The 20,128-nt window shown below is 39.3% G+C and overlaps 1 protein-coding gene across 2 annotated transcripts in view; it reads right to left on the minus strand.

Moving 5' to 3' along the window:
• MAPK14 (mitogen-activated protein kinase 14) overlaps positions 1–20,128 on the minus strand; it is a 78,695-nt gene that overhangs the window by 32,766 nt on the left and 25,801 nt on the right. For both annotated transcript variants that reach the window (XM_046006498.1, XM_046006497.1), the window contains exons 2-3: positions 18,467–18,596; positions 11,594–11,652 (exon numbers count right to left, since the gene is read on the minus strand). In XM_046006498.1, the coding sequence (XP_045862454.1) occupies positions 11,594–11,652; positions 18,467–18,596 (189 nt within the window). The remainder of the gene's footprint in view (positions 1–11,593; positions 11,653–18,466; positions 18,597–20,128) is intronic.

Genomic DNA, 20,128 nt, shown 5'->3' on the forward strand with positions numbered 1-20,128 from the left:
TCTAGATGACTCCACTTACAATCTATCTTAATTTGTCTAGAAATAAAACCTAAAAATCTTAACTAATATGTTTGGGCTAGTTCACAAAGATGTGAAGCAGTATTACCAATGTAACCACAGTAATTTCTAATATAACTGCTGTGTTTAAATGGTTACCAGTAGGAGGGCCTGGATGGCTCAGCACGTTAAGCGTCTGCCTTCAGCTCACGTCATGATCCCAGGGTCCTGGGATCAAGCTGTGTCAACCTGTGTCAGGCTTCCTGCTCAGAGGGGAGCCTTTTCTTTTCCTCCCCACCCACCCTCCAACCCATGATCTCTCCCTCTCCCTCTCTCTCAAATAAATAAATAAATAAAATCTTAAAAAAAAAACACACAAAAAAAAACTTGTTACCAGTGACTTAAATCCTACACAGCCAGAAGACCACTGAATGCATAGCCTGAGAAAAAAGAGCATGATTTAATTACAATATTCCATCACTGGTCCCATCAGAGATCACATCCATTTTATCACTAAAATTTCTAGACAGAGGGTGAGACTGTCAAAACATTATTTAAGTATATAAGATTAATCAGTCTAAATAGCAATAACTATCAAGCATTGCTGCCAGGCTACAATTAAGTAAACTAAAAAGCATTATTCATGGCAGAAGTGTCTTGCAACCTAAACACTGTATGTTGTTTCCATGAATCCCAAAGACCAATCCATAGCCACCAACTGTCAAATTCTAACTCATCATATATAGGAAGGTTTCCAAAAATAAATCTTCCAACAGTGGACAAAAGCAAGCATCACACAAAGTTACTGAATGTTTATGGAAGTGGTATGAACTTTTAAATAGTGTACAAGGGAGTGAGAGGAAAATGTAGATCAGCACATTTTAAATAAGTCAATTCCAAAAGAAGCATTCACTGATAACCTCATAATTTCTACAGCATTTGTCTCTGCAAAGCAAATTTAACTACAGTTTAGTGAAGACATAACTACTATTGTCAGTGTTCAGAACACCTCAAATAAATTAATGGAAGTTTGATTTAAGAACAGCTGGAATGCTTTCTAGTTCTCCCACCTTTTTTTCCCCCTCCTTGTTTATTTTTAAGCTAGAAAGGAAAATCAAATGTAGAACAATTATGATGGACTTTTTAAAGGAACAGGTACCACAGATTTGGGGCCCAAGTCTAGTAAGGGTTCTAAAATACTGAGTTTCTTCAACCCTAGTTGGACAAAGAAATATATTGAAAGTTTTCTTCCAGAAAAGGGACATTTGACAATATATAAAAAATTTAAAAAAAAACAAAAACATTTATTTTGGGGTAAGAGAGAGATTTTCCCCAAATAACAGGATGAGTTACAGCTACCCTATTTCAATAATTTATAATTCAGCCAGCCACAAAGAATGAGGACTACATAACCCCTTTTCTCTTTAAATGAGAAGCTGGGGCACAAGTGGTATGGAGTGGAAAAAATATGATAAATTTTTAAAATTCAAATGACAAGTTCTTTTGGCTAGAGAGTGAGACGAGGGATACCACACAAGCTCAGATTGTGTAATCTGTAAAGACAGTTATAAAGTGACTGCTTCACAGATGAAGACAGACAGTGTGCTCTTGGACTTACAAGGGACCCCCTGTGTGTGAGAGGGAAAAACAACATATTTTACAATAATATGCAATTGCATTTACACCTAAAGAAAGGCTATCAAAATGAATACTTGAGCAGTTTTCCGTAGTAACTTTACTGAGTCTACATTTCAGCTCTGTGTACTCAACACCCTTTGCCTACAGCGTAAATGCACACAGCAACTGCCAGCCATGCCCACGCATTCCTGATGTCCCAGATAAGGGCCTCTGCCTCCGAGCTCCAGAAGCCCCCAGCCTGAGGGTGGTTAACCATATCCAAGAGGCTCTGGAAGAGGTCTGCTGGGCAGCAGGACTGCTGCTGCTGCTGCTGCTGCTAAGAAGCCTCTTGTTGGGCTGCAGACCAGGAGCCAAAGTAATGTCTAGAAGCAAAAATCCACTAGTGCATAGCCAAGCAGGACACTCGGCCCGTCAGTGTCATCCTTTCCCCACTGAACTGTTCTGAGGGCTTCCCCCCGCAGCTGCAGGTCACTACAGCAGACGGATACCGTAGGACAATATGACCAGGCTTATGATGGCAAAGAACATCAGGAAGAAAATATCTGGCATTATGGAGTCCTTAGCCGAGGAGGCCTCTGGATTCCGGGCAAATGTGAGCTGTGAGCACAGAGGCTGCAGCCAGTGGAGAGAAATGGCCCCCACTTTTGCCTTCCCTAGTTCTCCCATCTTTAAAAACGAATTAAGTAGGGGCGCCCAGGTGACACAGTCAGTTAAACCTTGGACTCTTGGTTTTGGCTTAGGTTGTGAGATGGGAGTCCCAGGCCGGGCTTCACACTCCTCAGAAAAGGGAGTCTGCTTGAGATTCTCTCTCTCTCTCCCTCTTCCCTCTGCCCCTCCCCTCTCTCTCACATAAATAAATAAATATTTAAATAAAAATGAATTGGGGCGCCTGGGTGGCTCAGTGGATTAAGCCGCTGCCTTCGGCTCGGGTCATGATCTCAGGGTCCTGGAATCGAGCCCTGCGTCGGGCTCTCTGCTCCGCAGGGAGCCTGCTTCCTCCTCTCTCTCTGCCTGCCTCTCTGCCTACTTGTGATCTCTCTCTCTGTCAAATAAATAAATAAAATCTTTAAAAATAATAATAAATAAATAAATAAAAATGAATTAAGTAGGACTTTATTAGTCTAAAGGCTGAAAAGACAATTGTATGGCCTGAACAAATCTCATCTTTCACTTTTCTTGTGAAGATAGTCTCCTTTATTTTTTAAATTTTTTTAGATTTTATTTATTTGTTTGAGAGAGAGACAGTGAGAGAGAGCATGAGGGAAGAGAATTCTGATCAGAGGGAGAAGCAGACTCCCCGTGGAGCTGGGAGCCCGATGAGGGACTCAATCCCGGTACTCCGGGATCATGACCTGACCCAAAGGCAGTTGCTTAACCAACTGAGCCACCCAGGCACCTGAAGATGTTCTCCTTTAAATTTAATCAAACTTAAGAAGCACAAATCACCATTTCTCAAAGTCACTCACAAGTAAAATCTACTCTTCGAGCAAAAAGGCAGAACTCTGTAATAAATGGTTTTTAGTACTGTAGACAGCACCCCATTCTAGAACTTCTTTTATTAAGCACTTCTCGGACAACAAGAGGTCAAGAGTCCTCCCCTACCACCCTTTTTTTAAAGCATTATACAACCAGAAAAAAACCTATCTAGAAAAAAAAAGTCTCTTCTGTATCTGTAGACTGGCATGTTTACTACTGTCAGCCCTATTTGATAAAGCAATTACCAAAAGGCAAAAAACATTTCCACACTTAAACAAAGTATTTAAAATAATCACAGGGATTGACAATTTGTAACCATAAGCCTCCTAAAGACCTCAGATGATCCTTGGGACTTGCTACAGTCTATCTGCAACACAGCAGCAGAGTAATTCTTTAAAAATAAAAATCAGATCATGTCACTTCTCTCCTCAAAAGACTTCCCTTTTCATTTAGAATAAAGATAAAAATTCCGGGGCACTGGGTGGCTCAGTGGGTTAATAAGCCTCTGACTTCGGCCCAAGTCATGGTCTCAGGGTCCTGGGATCGAGCCTCACATCGGGCTCTCTGCTCAGCAGGGAGCCTGCTTCCCCCCTCCCTCTGCCTGCCTCTCTGCCTACTCATGATCTCTCTATATATATCAAATAAATAAATAACAAAATTTTTTAAAAAGATAAAAATCCCTTCAATGGCCAATAAAGCCTTACATAATCCATTACCCTGTCCCCAATTATCTCTCTGACCTCATGCTCTACCTCTCTCCATTGTTCTCATTCAGCTCCACACTGGCCTCTGTACTCCAGGCACACAGGCCTCTTGCTGCAATTCCAATTTAGCATGGAGTTTTCCACCTCGGGACTTTTGCATTGGCTGTTCCTTCTGCTTGGAATGCTCTTCCCCCAGATATCCATGGGTCTAATTCCTCTACTCCTTCAAATGTTTGCTCCAAAATTCACCTTCTCAATGAGGTCTATCCTTGGCTGCCCATTTAAAACTGCATCTCAACCCCTAGCCTCACACTCTTATCCCCTTTCCCTACTCTACCTTTTCTTTTTGTCCACAGCATTACTATCTGCTAATATACTATCTAATTTTTTGTATGCTCATTGTTTATTATTATCTATCTGTACAATATTCAAAGAGGACAAATTTTTTTTTGTTCCCTGTACTAGAATGGTGTCTGGTAGATAGCAAGCACTCAGTTACTACTGAATAGAACAAATGACCCAGGACAACATGTACAGAATTACTAGTAAGACCAAGACATATAGAATTACTAGTAAGACCAAGCAAGACACATCTTATTGAAATACTCATGCCAAAGATCTTAGCTGGTCAGCAGACCAGAAGCTTCTAATATAAGGAGTAAAAGCACCATTTAGCAGCCAAGTAGACAGCTTAGCCAGCTTATTTCACAACAAACTATTCTCTTCTTTGGAAGCAAAGATTACTGAGAGGTACCCTCTACATTACCCACCTCAACCAAACTAGACCCCTTAGATTCCGTATGGCAGAATACTGAGTCTCGTTATATCCTGTATATCCTATGACCGGATAAAAAAACAAAAAAAGCTAGTCAAAAGAGAATGCACCAAGCAGATTACAAGAAAACCAGATCATCAACCAGTTATAAACAAGACAGCACAAGGTTATTTCTTCAGTCTCTCCATCAACAAATATTAACTGTCGAGCACTGGGGATCCAATGATGAAAAGGATGAGAGGAATGCAAATATAAATATAAAATCATAATACAGCATGATTAGAACTATAAGAAGGAACATCAAGGGGCTAGAGAACACACAGGAGAGGGCCCCAACCCAGACTTAGGAAGGAGTTAATGAGGAAAAGATTTACTGAAGGACTGAAACTCTAAATTAGACCCTGAATCTTCTCCACCTTTTGAAATCAGTTCATCTTAGAAGAAAAGGGCATCTTATTGACATGTCAGACAAAAACTCAATGGTACTTTCTTAAAGGATATGTCATTTAGTCAGTTTTCAAGAGTAAGTCACTGAAGGCATCTATAAGGAGCTTCACCTCCTTCATCTTTCTCCCAGACTGATTCTCTTATATTACTATCTTGGACACTCAGCCTGTTTTCAAAGAATGAAAGCATGTCTGTAGGCCCAAACAATGAGGTTGGGTATTTCTTTCACAGTGATGGAGGAAAGCATTATTTCCAAGTAACGCTTATTTGCTAAATTGGGAAAACAATTCTTCTCTGCCACAAAAGTCAATCAGAATTTAGTTATACAGTTTTTCCAAAAACAAACAAAAAAAACAAAAAAACAAAAAAACAAAATACCAATGGTTATTTACCTAACATTCTCCATTCAATGCAAATCTCTTTTTCTGTACACTTTACATGGTTTCTTCATTTCTTTGTCTGGAAAAAATTTCAACCTCTATGCCTCATCCACATTTATCTGTTTCTTCAGATACAGTTCTTACCTTCTTCCTCCACTAAGTTTCTCTCACATTGTGATATCACTTAATACCACATTACAAACTTGACTTGGTTGTTTAGCTGTTTTAGGCAAACATTTATGCTTCGCCTCATTAGTAACAGGAAACACATGCAACTGGAAGGTCTTCAGTTTTGACATCTCACACAGAATTGATCACAGTCTTTACTCAGTAAGAAGGATTTGCAGACTTTCAAAGAATAATCATAGCCCTGGATCAAGACAAACGTGATCAGAAATAGACTTAGAACCGAAAGACTTGAGATGTGTGCAGTTCTGTAGGTTATTATAGAGTTCAGTTCATCTCTCTCAAGTGTCGTTTCCTCATCTGGAATCTCTAAGTACTGAAGATTCGACAAGGAAGGAAACAAACTCCCTACTCTATTAGAGAGTGTAAGCCAGAGAGAGGGAAGACACAGTAACAAACATAGGATGGTAAAGTCTGCTAAGAACCAAGTGGCATAAGGAATAGACACTGACAGCGGAGGCAGGCGCAGCTATGGTGGTGAGGGGGACAGGGCTGCTGGTGAAGAGACCTTTGAGGAGGATCCTGAAAGAAACGAAGGAGCCTGTCATGTAGAGATGCGGGGAGAGTGGTCAGGCCCACATTAGAAACCAGGGCAAAGGTCCTACTGAGAATGTGGATGCCCATACTCAAGGGAGAACAAAGTGGCCAGAGGGGCTGGAATGCAGAGAGTGAATGGAAAGACTATAGATGGGGTCAGAGACTGCACAGGAACAAATCATGTAGGATCTTTCAGAACTGCCCACACTGTCTTTTGTTTGATTATTTATGATTTTCCTGGGTGACTCAGTCAGTTAGGCATCTGGCTTCAGCTCAGATCATGATCCCAGGGGCCTGGGATCAAGTCCTACATGGGGCGCCCTGCTCAGAGGGAAGCCTGCTTCCCCCTCTGCCTGCTGCTCCCCCTGCTTGTCCTGTCTCTCTCTCTGTCTCTCTCAAATAAATAAGTAAAAATCTTTAAAATAAATAAATATTAAAAATGAAATAAAAAAATAAAATTTTCTTCTCTCCCATTAGGTGTCTCAACTCTATCATCAGGGATCATGTTTATCTTATTTACTATTACATTCCCCAGAGACTAGTCCTGTGCCTAGTATATGTTGGGTATTCAAATACGAATGAAATCAGGTTAAATGTAAATCCAGAAACTCGCTTTACCTATTCGGTATGCCCAACAGCTTTTACACTGACATAAAAGGCTACCCTTATTGGTTAAACATTCATTTTTATCAAACACAACTTTAACTAGGTGATAATATGCTCACTGGTTTTCACTCAAACCATGGCTGCTGACTGACCCTGTTGTAAGGTCTTCTGCTAGATCATAGAAGAGTCTATAACCCCACTACCATTTCCTTCTTCAAGAACCAAGGAGAGGTAAGGAACTCAGGTATGAGAAACCTGCAATGTAAAGTTGTAAAAAAATGGAGAAAGCAGTAAACAGTAGGGACAAACTGCCTTCCACTTACCACGACAATTCAGTTTTCCTGAAATTTGAGGAAATACTTCCCCCTAAGTCCAAAAACTCTCCAGTGCCTCCTAAGCTTGGTTAGAGAACCTCTATAACCAAGAAGAGATGATATGGTTGCACAAAGATGCAGCTAACTCACTCTAGGCGTTAGGTTCTGAGACTGCTATTTAAAATTCGGGGACTTCTATTGGGAGCTAAAGATTTGCAGCATGCATATGCATATATATGCCACCTCTTGCCAAATGCTGCCATTGAGAAGCCAACAGAAATGCCCAAATGATTTCCAACCATTTAAAAGGTCTAGCTATATCTCTACAAAATTTTGCCATCTGTGCAACCACCTTATATGGCAGTCAAGTACTCGATACACCCATCTTTTAGTTGCACACTTTCCAAACACTGTTAGATTCAGTACCTGCCCATTATTCCTAATGAACAAAACTCACCACCTATTGTTCCTTTCTCAAAAGTACAGTCTTACAAGTGAAGTATGCAGAATGCCTATTAACCAAGAAGTTAAAAATTCAGTAAAAATTTGAATTTGATAAATGAAAAGTGCTAAGTGAAACATAAAGGCACAGATACACATAACACATAATTCAGTTACTGTAAACATGAAAAGTAACTAGATATTTTATTAATTAGCATGAAAAGTTCACGATCAAAACTAGCACCTGCTCTAAAACTATAGAACCACTCCAGCCTTCAGTGTGTTTGATTTGGCCAGAATAGTGGGTTTTTTGTTCGTTCCCTTGTTTCGTTTTAATGTCAGTTTGAGTGCCTTTAGGAAGTACAAGTACTCTATTTTACCAAAGATCCTACCACTTCCATTTATGTTATTTGTCTGACTCATTTGTGTTATTTGTCTGACCCTAAAGGTATTTAAATTTGCAAACCTTGCAATTATAGGCAAAGACGTTTGGCCTCTTAAGCAAATTCTGAAATGATTTTGGAAAACACTGAAATTACCACTGTCCTGGACAAGCACCAATTTTTTTTTCAGTGAAACAAACATCATAGAAAAATAAACAATGAAATACTTTCCTAAGGTTACCTTGGGTTTCCATTCTATTTCCAGAGATTCTCTAGTATTAAAAACACTTCAGGGGTGCCTGGGTGGCTTTGTGGGTTGAGCATCGCACTCTTGATTTTGGCTCAGGTTATGATCTTGGAGCAGTAGGATCGAGCCCCCATCAGGCTCCAGGCTCTGCACTCAGTGTAGAATCTGTTTGAGATTCTCTCCCCCTCTGCCCCTCCCCCTGCTCGCGTGCTCTGTATCTCTCTCTCTAAAAGAAATAAATAAAATCTTAAAAAACAAAACACTTCAGAAGTCTACCACCCCAAATTTTCATTATTTGCCTACTAGGTTTAATTAGAAAACCACTGGAGCCCAGAGTAGCAAAGTGGCTTGTCAGGTCATACAGCCAAGTAACTCGGTTACAAAATGTTCTCAAGTTTACTCCCTTCTCCTAATAAGATTTTGATTTCATCAAGGGGAAAGATTAGTGTTTCCCATTATTTGGAGACTTTTTCTAACACTCCACTCAGCAAGCATTCAACAAGTGGTACTGAGATTTGCTCCCAAGAGATGAACTCAGTTCTTGTTTATAAATAATCAGATCTCAACTTACACAATGTTTTATGTTAATTATAGCTCAATAAAGCTGGAAATAAATAAACAAATGGCCAGAACCCAGTGATAGTCAAGTAGAGAGAACAGATTCCTACTCAACAGTATTTGTTGAATGAATGAAGAAATAAATACAACTTCAGTTCAGTGGGTATGCTTGTAGTCAGTGGCCTTCAAACGGATAAAGGAGCCAAAGGCGTAACAATGGATAAAACTTCACATTTCAAACAGACACCAGCCTTAAATAAGATCTTTTCACATGGGAAAAAAAAAAAAAAAAAAAAAAAAAAAAAAAAAAAAAAAACCGGTTCATAATCCAGTTCCATAATGCCTTATTAAGCCAAAATACAGCATTTTCCCAGGTCAGTAAATCACCAAACCATGTGTTAAATAATAAACCCATCTTTATGATGCCTAAAATTTTAGGGTAGCTCAGACTTGATTCAAATGCTTTCCAGAGTAATTCACAAACACATTATTTCAGCATTTCTTCCACATCTAGGCAGAATATCAAAACCCACCATTCTTAGGGCGGTGAAAATGCACTGTATAATATTAAATGTTAATATATCACTATGTGCTTGTCCAAATCCATAGATTTACAGCACCACGAGTGAAGCCCAAGGTAAACTATGGACTTTGGGTGAGCATGATGTGTCACTATAGGTTCCTCCTTGGTAAGAAAAAAAGAAAAAGGGTACCATTCTGGTGAGTGATGTTGACAATGGGGGAAGTTATGCACGTGTGGGGCAGGGGCATAATTGAGAAATCTCTGTACCTCCCTCTAAATTTTGTTATAAAGTTAAAGATGCTCTAAGGGTGCCTGGGTGGCTCAGATGGTTAAGCCTCTGCCTTCGGCTCAGGTCATGATCCCAGGGTCCTGGGATCGAGCCCTGCATCGGGCTCCCTGCTCCTCGGGAAGCCTGCTTCTCCCTCTCCCACTCCCCCTGCTTGTGTTCCTGCTCTAGCTATCTCGCTCTCTCTCTGTCAAATAAATAAATAAAATCTTAAAAAAAAAAAAAGTTAAAGATGTTCTAAAAATACTGTCTTTAAAAAAATAAAAATGAATTTTAAAGGAAAAAAAACTACAACATTCTGCAATATTCTTTTCCAAGTATAGCTTACAGCATGGCTCAACAGTTTGAAACACACGTGCTCTTGCCTGGGTAGCATCCAATATTCTTTGGAAGCCTCCACATTCCAGTGCCAAGCAGGGCTGCAGGTTTTTAGTTATTGCCTATTTTTCCCTTTGCTTGTTTCTTTTTTTCCTTTTTTTAAGACTTTATTTATTTATTTGAGAGAGCGAGAGCGAGCATGAGCAGAGGTGAGGGGCAAAAGGAGAAGCCCTCCCAGCTGAGCAGGGAGCCTGAACACGGGGCTCAATTCCAGCACCCTTGGGATCACAACCTGAGTCCAAGGCAGACACTTAACCAACTGAGCCAGCCAGGTGCCTGCCCTTTTCTTGTTTCTTAAACTTCCATTAGCAGGATCAAGGTAAATGTGGGTGGAAATTCTTGCACCTGGACCAGATTCTTCACTTTCATCTTCTATTCTTAGCCATATCATCTTCCAACTAAGCTCACATGGTGGAGAAAAATTTGTTACTTTTCCTGCTTCTTTTTACATTTCATGTTCTGTATTTTTCTTTGACCCTTTCATTAGACAGAACACACAAGCTCAAACACAGCCCCCTGCCTATTCTTTGGGAAAGGAGCAAATGGTGCTTGCACTCAGCCTAGGATAAATAAAGGTGGGAGAAACTGAACACAGGAGAAGGGTGGGGAGAAAGTGGTTAAGTTCAGCACTGGGGAGTAGAGGTTAAGAAAGAAGTAGCCATGATCTGCAGTTCTGTGTTGATTTTCACAACAGTCATCTCTTTCCAGGTTAAGAATGCCAAAATTACAAGAGGACAAAATGTATAACTCTGAATTTAAGGTGTTCCTTTTCTCTACGGTGGAGTATATCTGTGAACTGGGAATGGGAGGGAGGTGGGCTAATTCAGCTACTAGGGAAGCTTCAGTAGATAGCTCCTACGTGCACAAGAACACCTGCTGGAATCGATCTCAAACTCACGCATGTGCAATCTGGGCAGGTGAGGGCATTAATGCCCCCTGGAGCAAACCCTTGCCAACAGGCCAGCAGCCAGGGGATAAATGCTCCCCGTCTGAGGTGTATTCAAATTGCTCCCTAGAAGATCCTGGTAGTTTTCAGCCCAGTTACCCACAATGGTGACCTACTAAACAAATATTCTCACAGCAGCCTTCTCTCCTGTTTCATTTTCCCAAACCTCCACTACTGATTCCAGATAACCTCAGGCTAGCACCGGGAAAACAAGCACTAGGCAGCAGCTTTCTCAATACATGAGGCCCACTGCCTGTCTCAGGACAGAAATCTAATACTTCAAGCAAGCAGGCAGGTCTAGCACCATTTCCACATGCAAGTGGGACAAGGGAGAGAAGAATTTATATGGAACCAGGGCCTGCTTACATTGCTTGATGTGAATGCAATGACATAAAGTATAAAAGTGTCCCTTGAAAACTGCGACAGGCAATTTGAGAACAAAAATCATAATCAAAACTCCCTATGCTCCTTGTTCCATGGAAGTCCTGCAAGGACTCACCACTAGATCATCACAATGTGCCTGGAATGATAAAAATACTAATAGACAGCTGGGCCTTGAGTAATGCAGTGGTTGGGGGCCGACCCCTCCCACAAGGATTTAGACCATACGTGATACACATCTCTGTATCCATCCCCCTCCCCTAGGGGAGTTGGATGGTAGGAATAAAGAATCTTTTGAAGTCTGTATATCGCTAAATGGTGCAGGAAGAGGAGTGGGCTGCTAATCGTTATCATCCAGCTGAGGAAGGCAAAGGCAGAAGATTCACTCACACATCATTGAATTCCTCCAGAGACCTTGCAGGTGTAAAAACATCCAACAGACCGATCACCTACAAGAAAATAGAAAAATCAAGCAGTAAATAAATATAGAACCATAATACCCATCAGGTCTTAACCATTTTAATAGGAACTGATTTCAAATCCCACTACCTTAGTTCAATGACATCACATCATCATACACTTAACTACAACTTATTTTTCTTGACCAAATTATGCTATTGATTTTTTTCCCTCTCAGAACAACATATTTTACCATTAAAAACATCATTTCTTTAGAATTTGCTCACATATAGCCATTAGTTTATCAGGAAACAAAAAGATTTAGGGATCTTGACTTATACATACACTGATAGTCTAATTAACAAGCAGGAAAAAAGTCACACTTCAACCGCTATTACTATAATATCATTTTTCTTTTTTTTTTTTAAAGATTTTATTTATTTACTTGACAGGCAGAGATTACAAGCTGGTAGAGAGGCAGGCAGAGAGAGAGGAGGAAGCAGGCTCCCCACTGAGCACAGAGCCCGATGCAGGGCTCGCTCCCAGGACCCTGAGACCATGACCTGAAACAAAAGCAGAGGCTTTAACCCACTGAGCCACCCAGGTGCCCCTCATTTTTCTTTTTTAAAAATATTATTCCATGAAAGTTTTCCATATGTAGTCTTCAAGACTGACATTTTTTGAGTCCCAAAATACTCTCTTAGTATATTCTTGGTGTTATTCTTATAATATTCTTAATACTCAGACACTTTTCTTAGTCATCGTCAAGTATTTAGATCAGACTATTTAAAAATGAAAAAAAGAAAAGGCCATCCTTATACAAGGATGAAACAAAAACTACTTAATACTCAGTAATCCATGGTTTTTGAGCAGTTTTTCTGGTCATGGACTTACACTTACCAATACGTACAGACTACCACCATTCCCAAACCACCCCCAGTTACTCTTAAGACCAGAATTAAGAATATCTGGAAACGAAACAAACAAAAGCTAAATGGCCTTCAACAACAGACCCACGACTGGGCCACATTAGCATGCTGCTCTAACCTAGCAAGTTAAACGAACAGTCCTGAAAGTGAAATATACCTATGCTGCAAACATTATCATAAAAAAGACCACTCTTATTTAGAATGTTACTCCACTCATCTATCAGACTTTTAAAAGCAATTTCAATGACACAGACGGGACCCAAAAGGGAAGCAAGCCCAAAAAAAGGCCTTGGAAGTCAAGGAGAATAGTTTTTCAAGACTTTACATCTTATTCCAAAGGAAAGGTATAGTTATCTGTACGATCATTACCCAGACAACTGTATACAAGAAAATCAAAGTTACTTAGAATCGCTCTACCTATTATAACTATCATTAACATTTTGAGATATTTCCTTTGATGTTTCTGATGTATGTAAATTAAAGTTGGGGTTATACTCTGCATAGGTTTATATCCTGCCTTGTCACTTACTATATAATGATTATATCTTCAAATATTTTTCATGCTCTACCATTTGTATATATCATAATTTAACCCAATTTCCTATCTTTGGACATTTAAGGACCCCTGCAAGTGTGTATGCACACATATGTGCGTATGTGTGTGTAATATATATTTTTGCACATCTTGTATTTCCTTCCAGAAAATAAGTTTCAAGAAATAGAATTACAGCATCAAAGGACACCAATATATTTAAGGATCAGCATACATTCTCACCAACAGTGTATCCCTGACCTTACGACGGCTCTGAATGGTGCTTTAAATTTAAGTCAAATCATTTTTTTTTTTTACCTTCCCCATCTAAACCATAATCGTTTTCCCTGAGTTTGATATATTGCTGGCTTAAGACCTCTGATCTTCTGATTACTCTCCCCATCCTCACTTGTACTTTAGGTACTGAGATCTAGAAGCCAATTTTATTCAACCGTTCCAATATTTTCTAAACATTGATTCTTGTTATGTGAGATGCCTCATCTCCCCAGTGCAATAGGAAAAGTTTAAAACAATTCACATTGTTTTACATTATTTTAGTGGTGATTGTGAAAATCCTCAGATTAAAGTAAATCACCAGAGATCAATTTACATAGGATTTTTCATGCAAGAGGTACCTCAAAGACAAAATAAAGTAAAACTTAAAAATAAGTCCAAATCATTTTCAAATAACAGTTCCAACTTCAATTTGAAAACACAAGCATTTTGGAATCCAACAGCTTTAAGTCGGAACTCAACAGTCAGTTTGTGATTTCCTGGATCCATGAATTTAGGTCTTCTTCAATCCAATAATCCCAGCTCTTGGAATAGTGCCTGGCACACAGTACTTCAATTAGTATTTGTTAAATAAATGAAAAAAGGGTATCTTCTCCAAGCTTCACTTCCTCATACGGAAGAGAGGGGGGTGCTCATTTTTACTGCATTGTGGGGAAGATTAAGTCAACAATGTAACTGAAGGTGCCTAGTCCAAAGGCCTGACCCTCTGTTGATTACCAAAGTAAGTGGTGATCACAATCCTTAATCCTTAAGTTTTATAAAGAATTACAAAATACAAATCTCAGAAACAATTTGAAGCAGCTACTTCCAGTACAAAATTTGAGACACAAAACTAAGCTAAATTATTCAAATGATTAAGAAGCATGACTGTCAGAAGCACAACAAATTTTGAAAAAATAATAGAGCAAGCACGTTAGTAAACAGCCTATCAGATTTAATTTCCTAAAAAGGACCTATTTTATGAGATTAAAACTACTCATATTACATCAAAGTATTTTTAATTTTTTGTGGGCTTTTACTAATATCCGTTCTCCATTAATAAGTTTTCCAACATTAGAATAGGTCTCGGAACTTTTAGGAATATTCCATAATCTATTCATTTCTATTTTTTAAATGGAAATTTCCTTTTAAATCAAGTTACATTTTAGCCTATTTCTCTATTCCTTTTGCCATTATATGTTTTCAGACACCCAAAAGTAACCCGGGAATCAATTATTCTGAAAAGATATTTATAATAGAAATAATCAGCAAATGTCTCTGATGACTGTCCTACAATGGTCCAAAAGCTGACAGACAAAAGTTAACACACATTTTTACTAACTTGGCACATACTCAAGAAACTTAAGAAACCACCTTAACTCAGTCACTGAAGACAATATCTAATGTATTTAACACAAGTGCACCAAGACAATGACTTGGCCTATCATGGCAGTGTTACATCTAAGGCACCCAGATAAAATTTATTAAAGGATTCCTTGGATGTTTTTAAATCTCAAAATGCACAGATCTCCAGACCCTTAACACTAGGCAGTCTTTGTAGTACCTATCCAGAAACCAAAAAGATGCAACTGGCAGGATGATCCCCTTTGATTTTTCCTTAGAGCAGGTGTTAATGAGATCAAGGTCACAAGTCCAGTCAGGAATGCACCAGCTAACTCTGTGCAGAGAGTAACTCTTACAGGCACAGAGGACATAGCCCTAGCTCCTACTACTCATCTGGTAAGCGTGTATCTGTCATTCGTTATCACTAATAAAAGAAATAAGATGAACCACTGATTCTGAGTCAGGCATTTCTGTGTAAAAGATCACCTGTGCACTTGGCATCTAGAAATTTATATTTGTTACCAATACTTGGTATTGTCAAGAGTCTTAAGCTGCTGCTGTTTCTGGAGGCCTAGTGGCTGGTTAAAAATTGTACAGGGGCCCAAAAGAGTCATTCATTCATTCATTCATTCACTCATTCATTCATTTAAAAGATTTTATTTTGAGGGCACCTGGGTGGCTCAGTGGGTTAAAGCCTCTGACTTGGGCTCAGGTCATGATCCCAGGGTCCTGGGATTGAGTCCCGCATTGGGCTCTCTGCTCCTCAGGGAGCCTGCTTCCTCCTCTCTCTCTGCCTGGCTCTCTGCCTGCTTGTGCTCTCTGTCTCTCAAATAAATAAATAAAATCTTTGAAAAAAAAAAAGATTTTATTTTTAAGTAATCTCTACACCCAACATGGGGCTCAAACTTAAAACCCTGAGATCGAGAGTCCCATGATCTACTGACTGGGTCAACCAAAAAAACCAAAAGTTTTTTTTTTGTTTTTTGGGTTTTTTTCACAATTTTATTTTTATTTATTTATTTATTTATTTATTTGAGAGAAAGAGAGAGAGAGCACATGTGCACAAGTCAGGGGAGGGAGAGGGAGAAGCAGGCTCCCCGCTGAGCATGGAGCCTGATGTGGGGCTTGATCCCAGGACCTCAGCTGAAGACAAATGCTTAACAGACTGGAACCACCTGGGCACCCCCAAAAGAGTCATTTTTTAAAAAGAAAGAGGAAGATGAAGGAGAGGAACTCCTCTTAAAATCCTCAATTAAATTTATTTGGAGGTCTTGGTTCTTCCCTACGTAAAACTATTTTTATAAGTTGGGCTTCTAACAAGTGTTTGTGGAATAGGCTGACATTCAGGAATTTTCCTATATTGAGTCGAAGTCTGTTAGCCCCTAACGGAATAGAGAACTATAAAACATTCAGCCATATGCCTTTTTTTGTTCAAAACCAAATCACCAATATTTAAGTACAGATGACCCTCTCCATTGATACTGCTAAAACCTAAACAGGTTAACATGAAAAGTCCAACTGCTATTAAGCAAACTGCTTATGAAACAACTTATATAAATTAAAATCCTGTGTTCCTATAATATCAGCCCTCCCTCTTCTTTTTCAGATTTATCCATTCATTTTAGAGAGAGAGAGAAAGAGAATGCAACAGGGAGGACCAGAGAAAGAGAGAGACAGTTCTAAGCAGACTCCCCGCTGAGCACCAACCCCCCCCCCCCCCAACACAGGGCTGGGGCCCATGACCCCAAGATAACGACCTGAGTGGAAACTGAAAGTCAGATACTCAACGGACTATGCACCCCCAGGCGTCCCATCAGGATTCTTGTACCCTTCCTAAATTAGAACAATCGTATCCCATCATCGTGGCCTCTTCATTTCTACAAATGTAACCAGCCTAATACTAAGACACATTGTGAAGTATCTCATTACAGACAATTAGCATAATAAACTAAATAAGCTTGTTTCTTATGATTACCAGAAAAACTAAGGCATGGATCAGTTAACCCAAAATAATCTTTGCCCTAAACACTGGCTTAAATGGCCTATGAAGAGAAGCAGAACAATGAAGTGTAGTGCTGGTAATCTAAACCAGATGTTCAAAAATGAGCACTGGCAACATCAGTGGGATCCCAGGGCCTCCTCAAAGTGCTTTGGAGTTCCATAAATGTTTCCTTTGCATTCTATTTTCAAAGTTTTCTTTATTTAAAAAGATATGATAATGTCTGTCACATTTATTAATGTGTAATGAAAAGCAGCATACACACTCAGCTGTGTTAAAAACTAAATGTAGGGGCGCCTGGGTGGCTCAGTGGGTTAAAGCCTCTGCCTTCGGCTCAGGTCATGATCCCAGGGTCCTGGGATCGGCCCCCGCATCAGGCTCTCTGCTCTGCGGGGAGCCTGCTTCCTCCTCTCTCTCTGCCTGCCTCTCTGCCTAGTTGTGATTTCGCTCTGTCAAATAAATAAAATATTAAAAAAAAAAAAAAACTAAATGTAAATGCATCAGTTAGGCTGCCAGGCCACCTTGATTATATGCAGACCTTGGAATAAAGCATCTCCTGGTAGCTTTTTCCATATATCTCAACTTCTTGTAAACATGTCACTGATTAGGAAGGCTGCAGCACTGCACTGAACTTTTTAAAAACACAGCTTTGCACATGGATGCTCACAAAATTTATGCCTAGGAATAGAGGCTACCTGGGGAAAACAGAATTTGCTCAATAGTATGCAATTAAAATAAACCATGAAAGTAAATAAGCTATAGCTGTGACTATAAGAGCACTGGTAATCCAACTCCAAATTCAAGTCTCAGTGCTCCCAATTTAGAAAAAATTTGTATCCTGTGAAACAAGTATATATTAATAAAGTATCACAGATCTATAATTTAAGAAATTTTCTTAAAGTTCAATTATTAAAACAGAAAAGGTCTGAAGAGCCAAATAATAAATTTATACATTTTGAATTTTTTTTCTACATAGTAACGATCAATACGGTCAAATGACTCTAAATTCTATGGCCATTGTTTCCACAATGCTACAAATTTTACAGTTCCTTTCATATGGCAATCACACACATTCCCTTTAACTTGATTTTAAAATTTAGGAAAATAAGTATCCCCCATTAATTATTTTTCACTTTCAGCTAATAGTCCAGTCACAACCTTTTATTTACTGTATTAGGATTTTGAAGCACTCCTTTGCAGGACGGCATTGCTCTCAAATTTCCAAACTGACAGGAAAGAAAAAGTTATGTTTAACTTAAACAGTGTGTTTGTCACATTTATTAAAATACCTGAATCTGGAAAAGCTGTCTTGAAAAAGATTAAAAAGGAAAATTATAATATTAAATTATCCATAAATTAATAGTCACCTTCAATAGGACATTCAGTGAACGTAAGGCATGCTGCCTCAAACTTCCCACTGAAATAACCCATAATACAAAATAGCCTCGGCCTCCCATATTCGGACACTACAGCCTTTAGTAAACCCGATAAAGAATGCAAAATTTGTTTGTAATATTTTCTCTTAAATATCTTTTTATTTTAAAAAAGGCAGTTAATGCTTTCACTCTGAAACTGTCTAAGTAACACTTGAACTCGAGGAAGATGTACCCATTGACTCCCAAGGCTTTGGGGGGCTACCAGGTGTAACACAGCGACCACGAACACTCTGGTACCGAGGATGGTCCAAAGTCTGATGCATTCTCATGTGTGCCCATCTGTAGTAATTAAAACCCAATTTTTTCCAGTCCATTCAAGAACAGCATTTACTCCTTGCATGAGTAACTTACATTTTCATGTTTCATATGTTTAAGTAACCGCAGTTCTCTGTAGGTCCTTTTGGCATGAATAATAGACTGAAATGGTCTGGAGAGCTTCTTCACTGCCACACGTAACCCGGTTTTTGTGTCAAAAGCAGCACTAAGAAAAAAACACATAAAGGTTTCATCATTGAATGTGCTTCTAAATACTTCAAAATTAGTACTTATAAGGAAGGCTATTTCATTTCCAAATTAAATGGGTCTATAACAAAACACAAAGTATAAACATAAAAACTAAAATGACCTATAATCTCACTATCCAAGTAACCTTTTATTTTTGGTGTTTCCTTCTCATTTTTTTTCCTATGCATCTAAATCAGGGATCAGAAAATTTTTTCCTGAAGGGCCAGAGAAAAAATAGTTCAGACTTTGTGAGGCTTAGGATCTTTGTCACAACTACTCAACTCTGTGGTTATAGCCAGACAATAAATTTGAAAATGGATGTAGCTGTGTCCCAATTAGCACAAAAACAAGCAGCCTCTTGATCTACAGGAGCCAAAAGACTGATCTACAAAGAGCTGGATTCTGTCCTCTGTGCCTTAGGCCTCACTGACACCTTGGCACCAAATGCTGCCTGATCAGAGTGGAGGGCTTGGAATGATTTCAGGACAATGAGTTGGTAGAAAAATTTCTTGAGCACCTACAAAGTATCTGCCACTCTTTAGAAGCTGAGATATAAGAAGGACAAGTCAACAAATCCCTGCCCTCAAGGGATGGGGGAGAGGGCATCAGCAGAATACCCAGTAATTTCAAATAGTGATGAAGGCTATGACTAAATAAAACAGAATAATGGGACAAATGACAAAAAGCCAGTGGAGTTTTGCTACTTTAGGATGTCTGAGCAAGTAGGTTCAAGCTGAGATAACTGAATGATGAGAAAGTAGTAACCATGTAAAGGTATATGGAAAAAGAGCTTCAGAGAGAAGAAAAAAGTTCCATTATTTTTTATTTACTTATTTTTTTAAAGATTTTATTTATTTATTTGACAGAGAGAGAGACACAGTGAGAGAAGGAACACAAGCAGGAGAAGTGGGAGAGGGAGAAGCAGGCTTCCTTCTGAGCAGGGAGCCTGATGCAGGACTTGATCCCAGGACCCCGGGATCAAGACCTGAGCCAAAGACAGATGCTTAATGACTGAGCCACCCAGGTGCCCTGAAAAAAGTAGTATTATTAACATTTGTTGAGTCTTTATTGCATACCAGTAACTGTCCCAGGCCCTTAACGTTAATTTTTGTTAAAACTAAAAATAAGTTTTAATCCCTAACACAGCTATGAAGTAACTGCTATTATCATTCTCCCACTCAGAAATGAGGAAACTGAAGCACAGAGATGCTAAATAACTTGCCCATGATCACAAAGCTAGAAAGTGGCAGGAGGGAATCAGGATCCACAGCTCATGCTACTAACCACTTGCCATGCTGCCTCTCAGAAGAGCAAGTGCAAACAAAGGAAAGAAGACACAGAGGTAGACAAAATATGGCATGCTGGAGGGCATAAAGATGGCCTCTGTAGGTGGAGCAAGGGGAGAGGAGAAAAGATTGAGGTCAGAGGTACCGGCAGAGGCTAGGTCATGAAGAAACTTGATGTGTATTTTCATTATTTTTAGAGACTGGGCTAATCCGATCATGCCTC

The sequence above is a fragment of the Meles meles genome, chromosome 5 (genome assembly GCF_922984935.1).
Source record: "Meles meles chromosome 5, mMelMel3.1 paternal haplotype, whole genome shotgun sequence".
Classification (NCBI taxonomy): Eukaryota; Metazoa; Chordata; class Mammalia; order Carnivora; family Mustelidae; genus Meles; species Meles meles.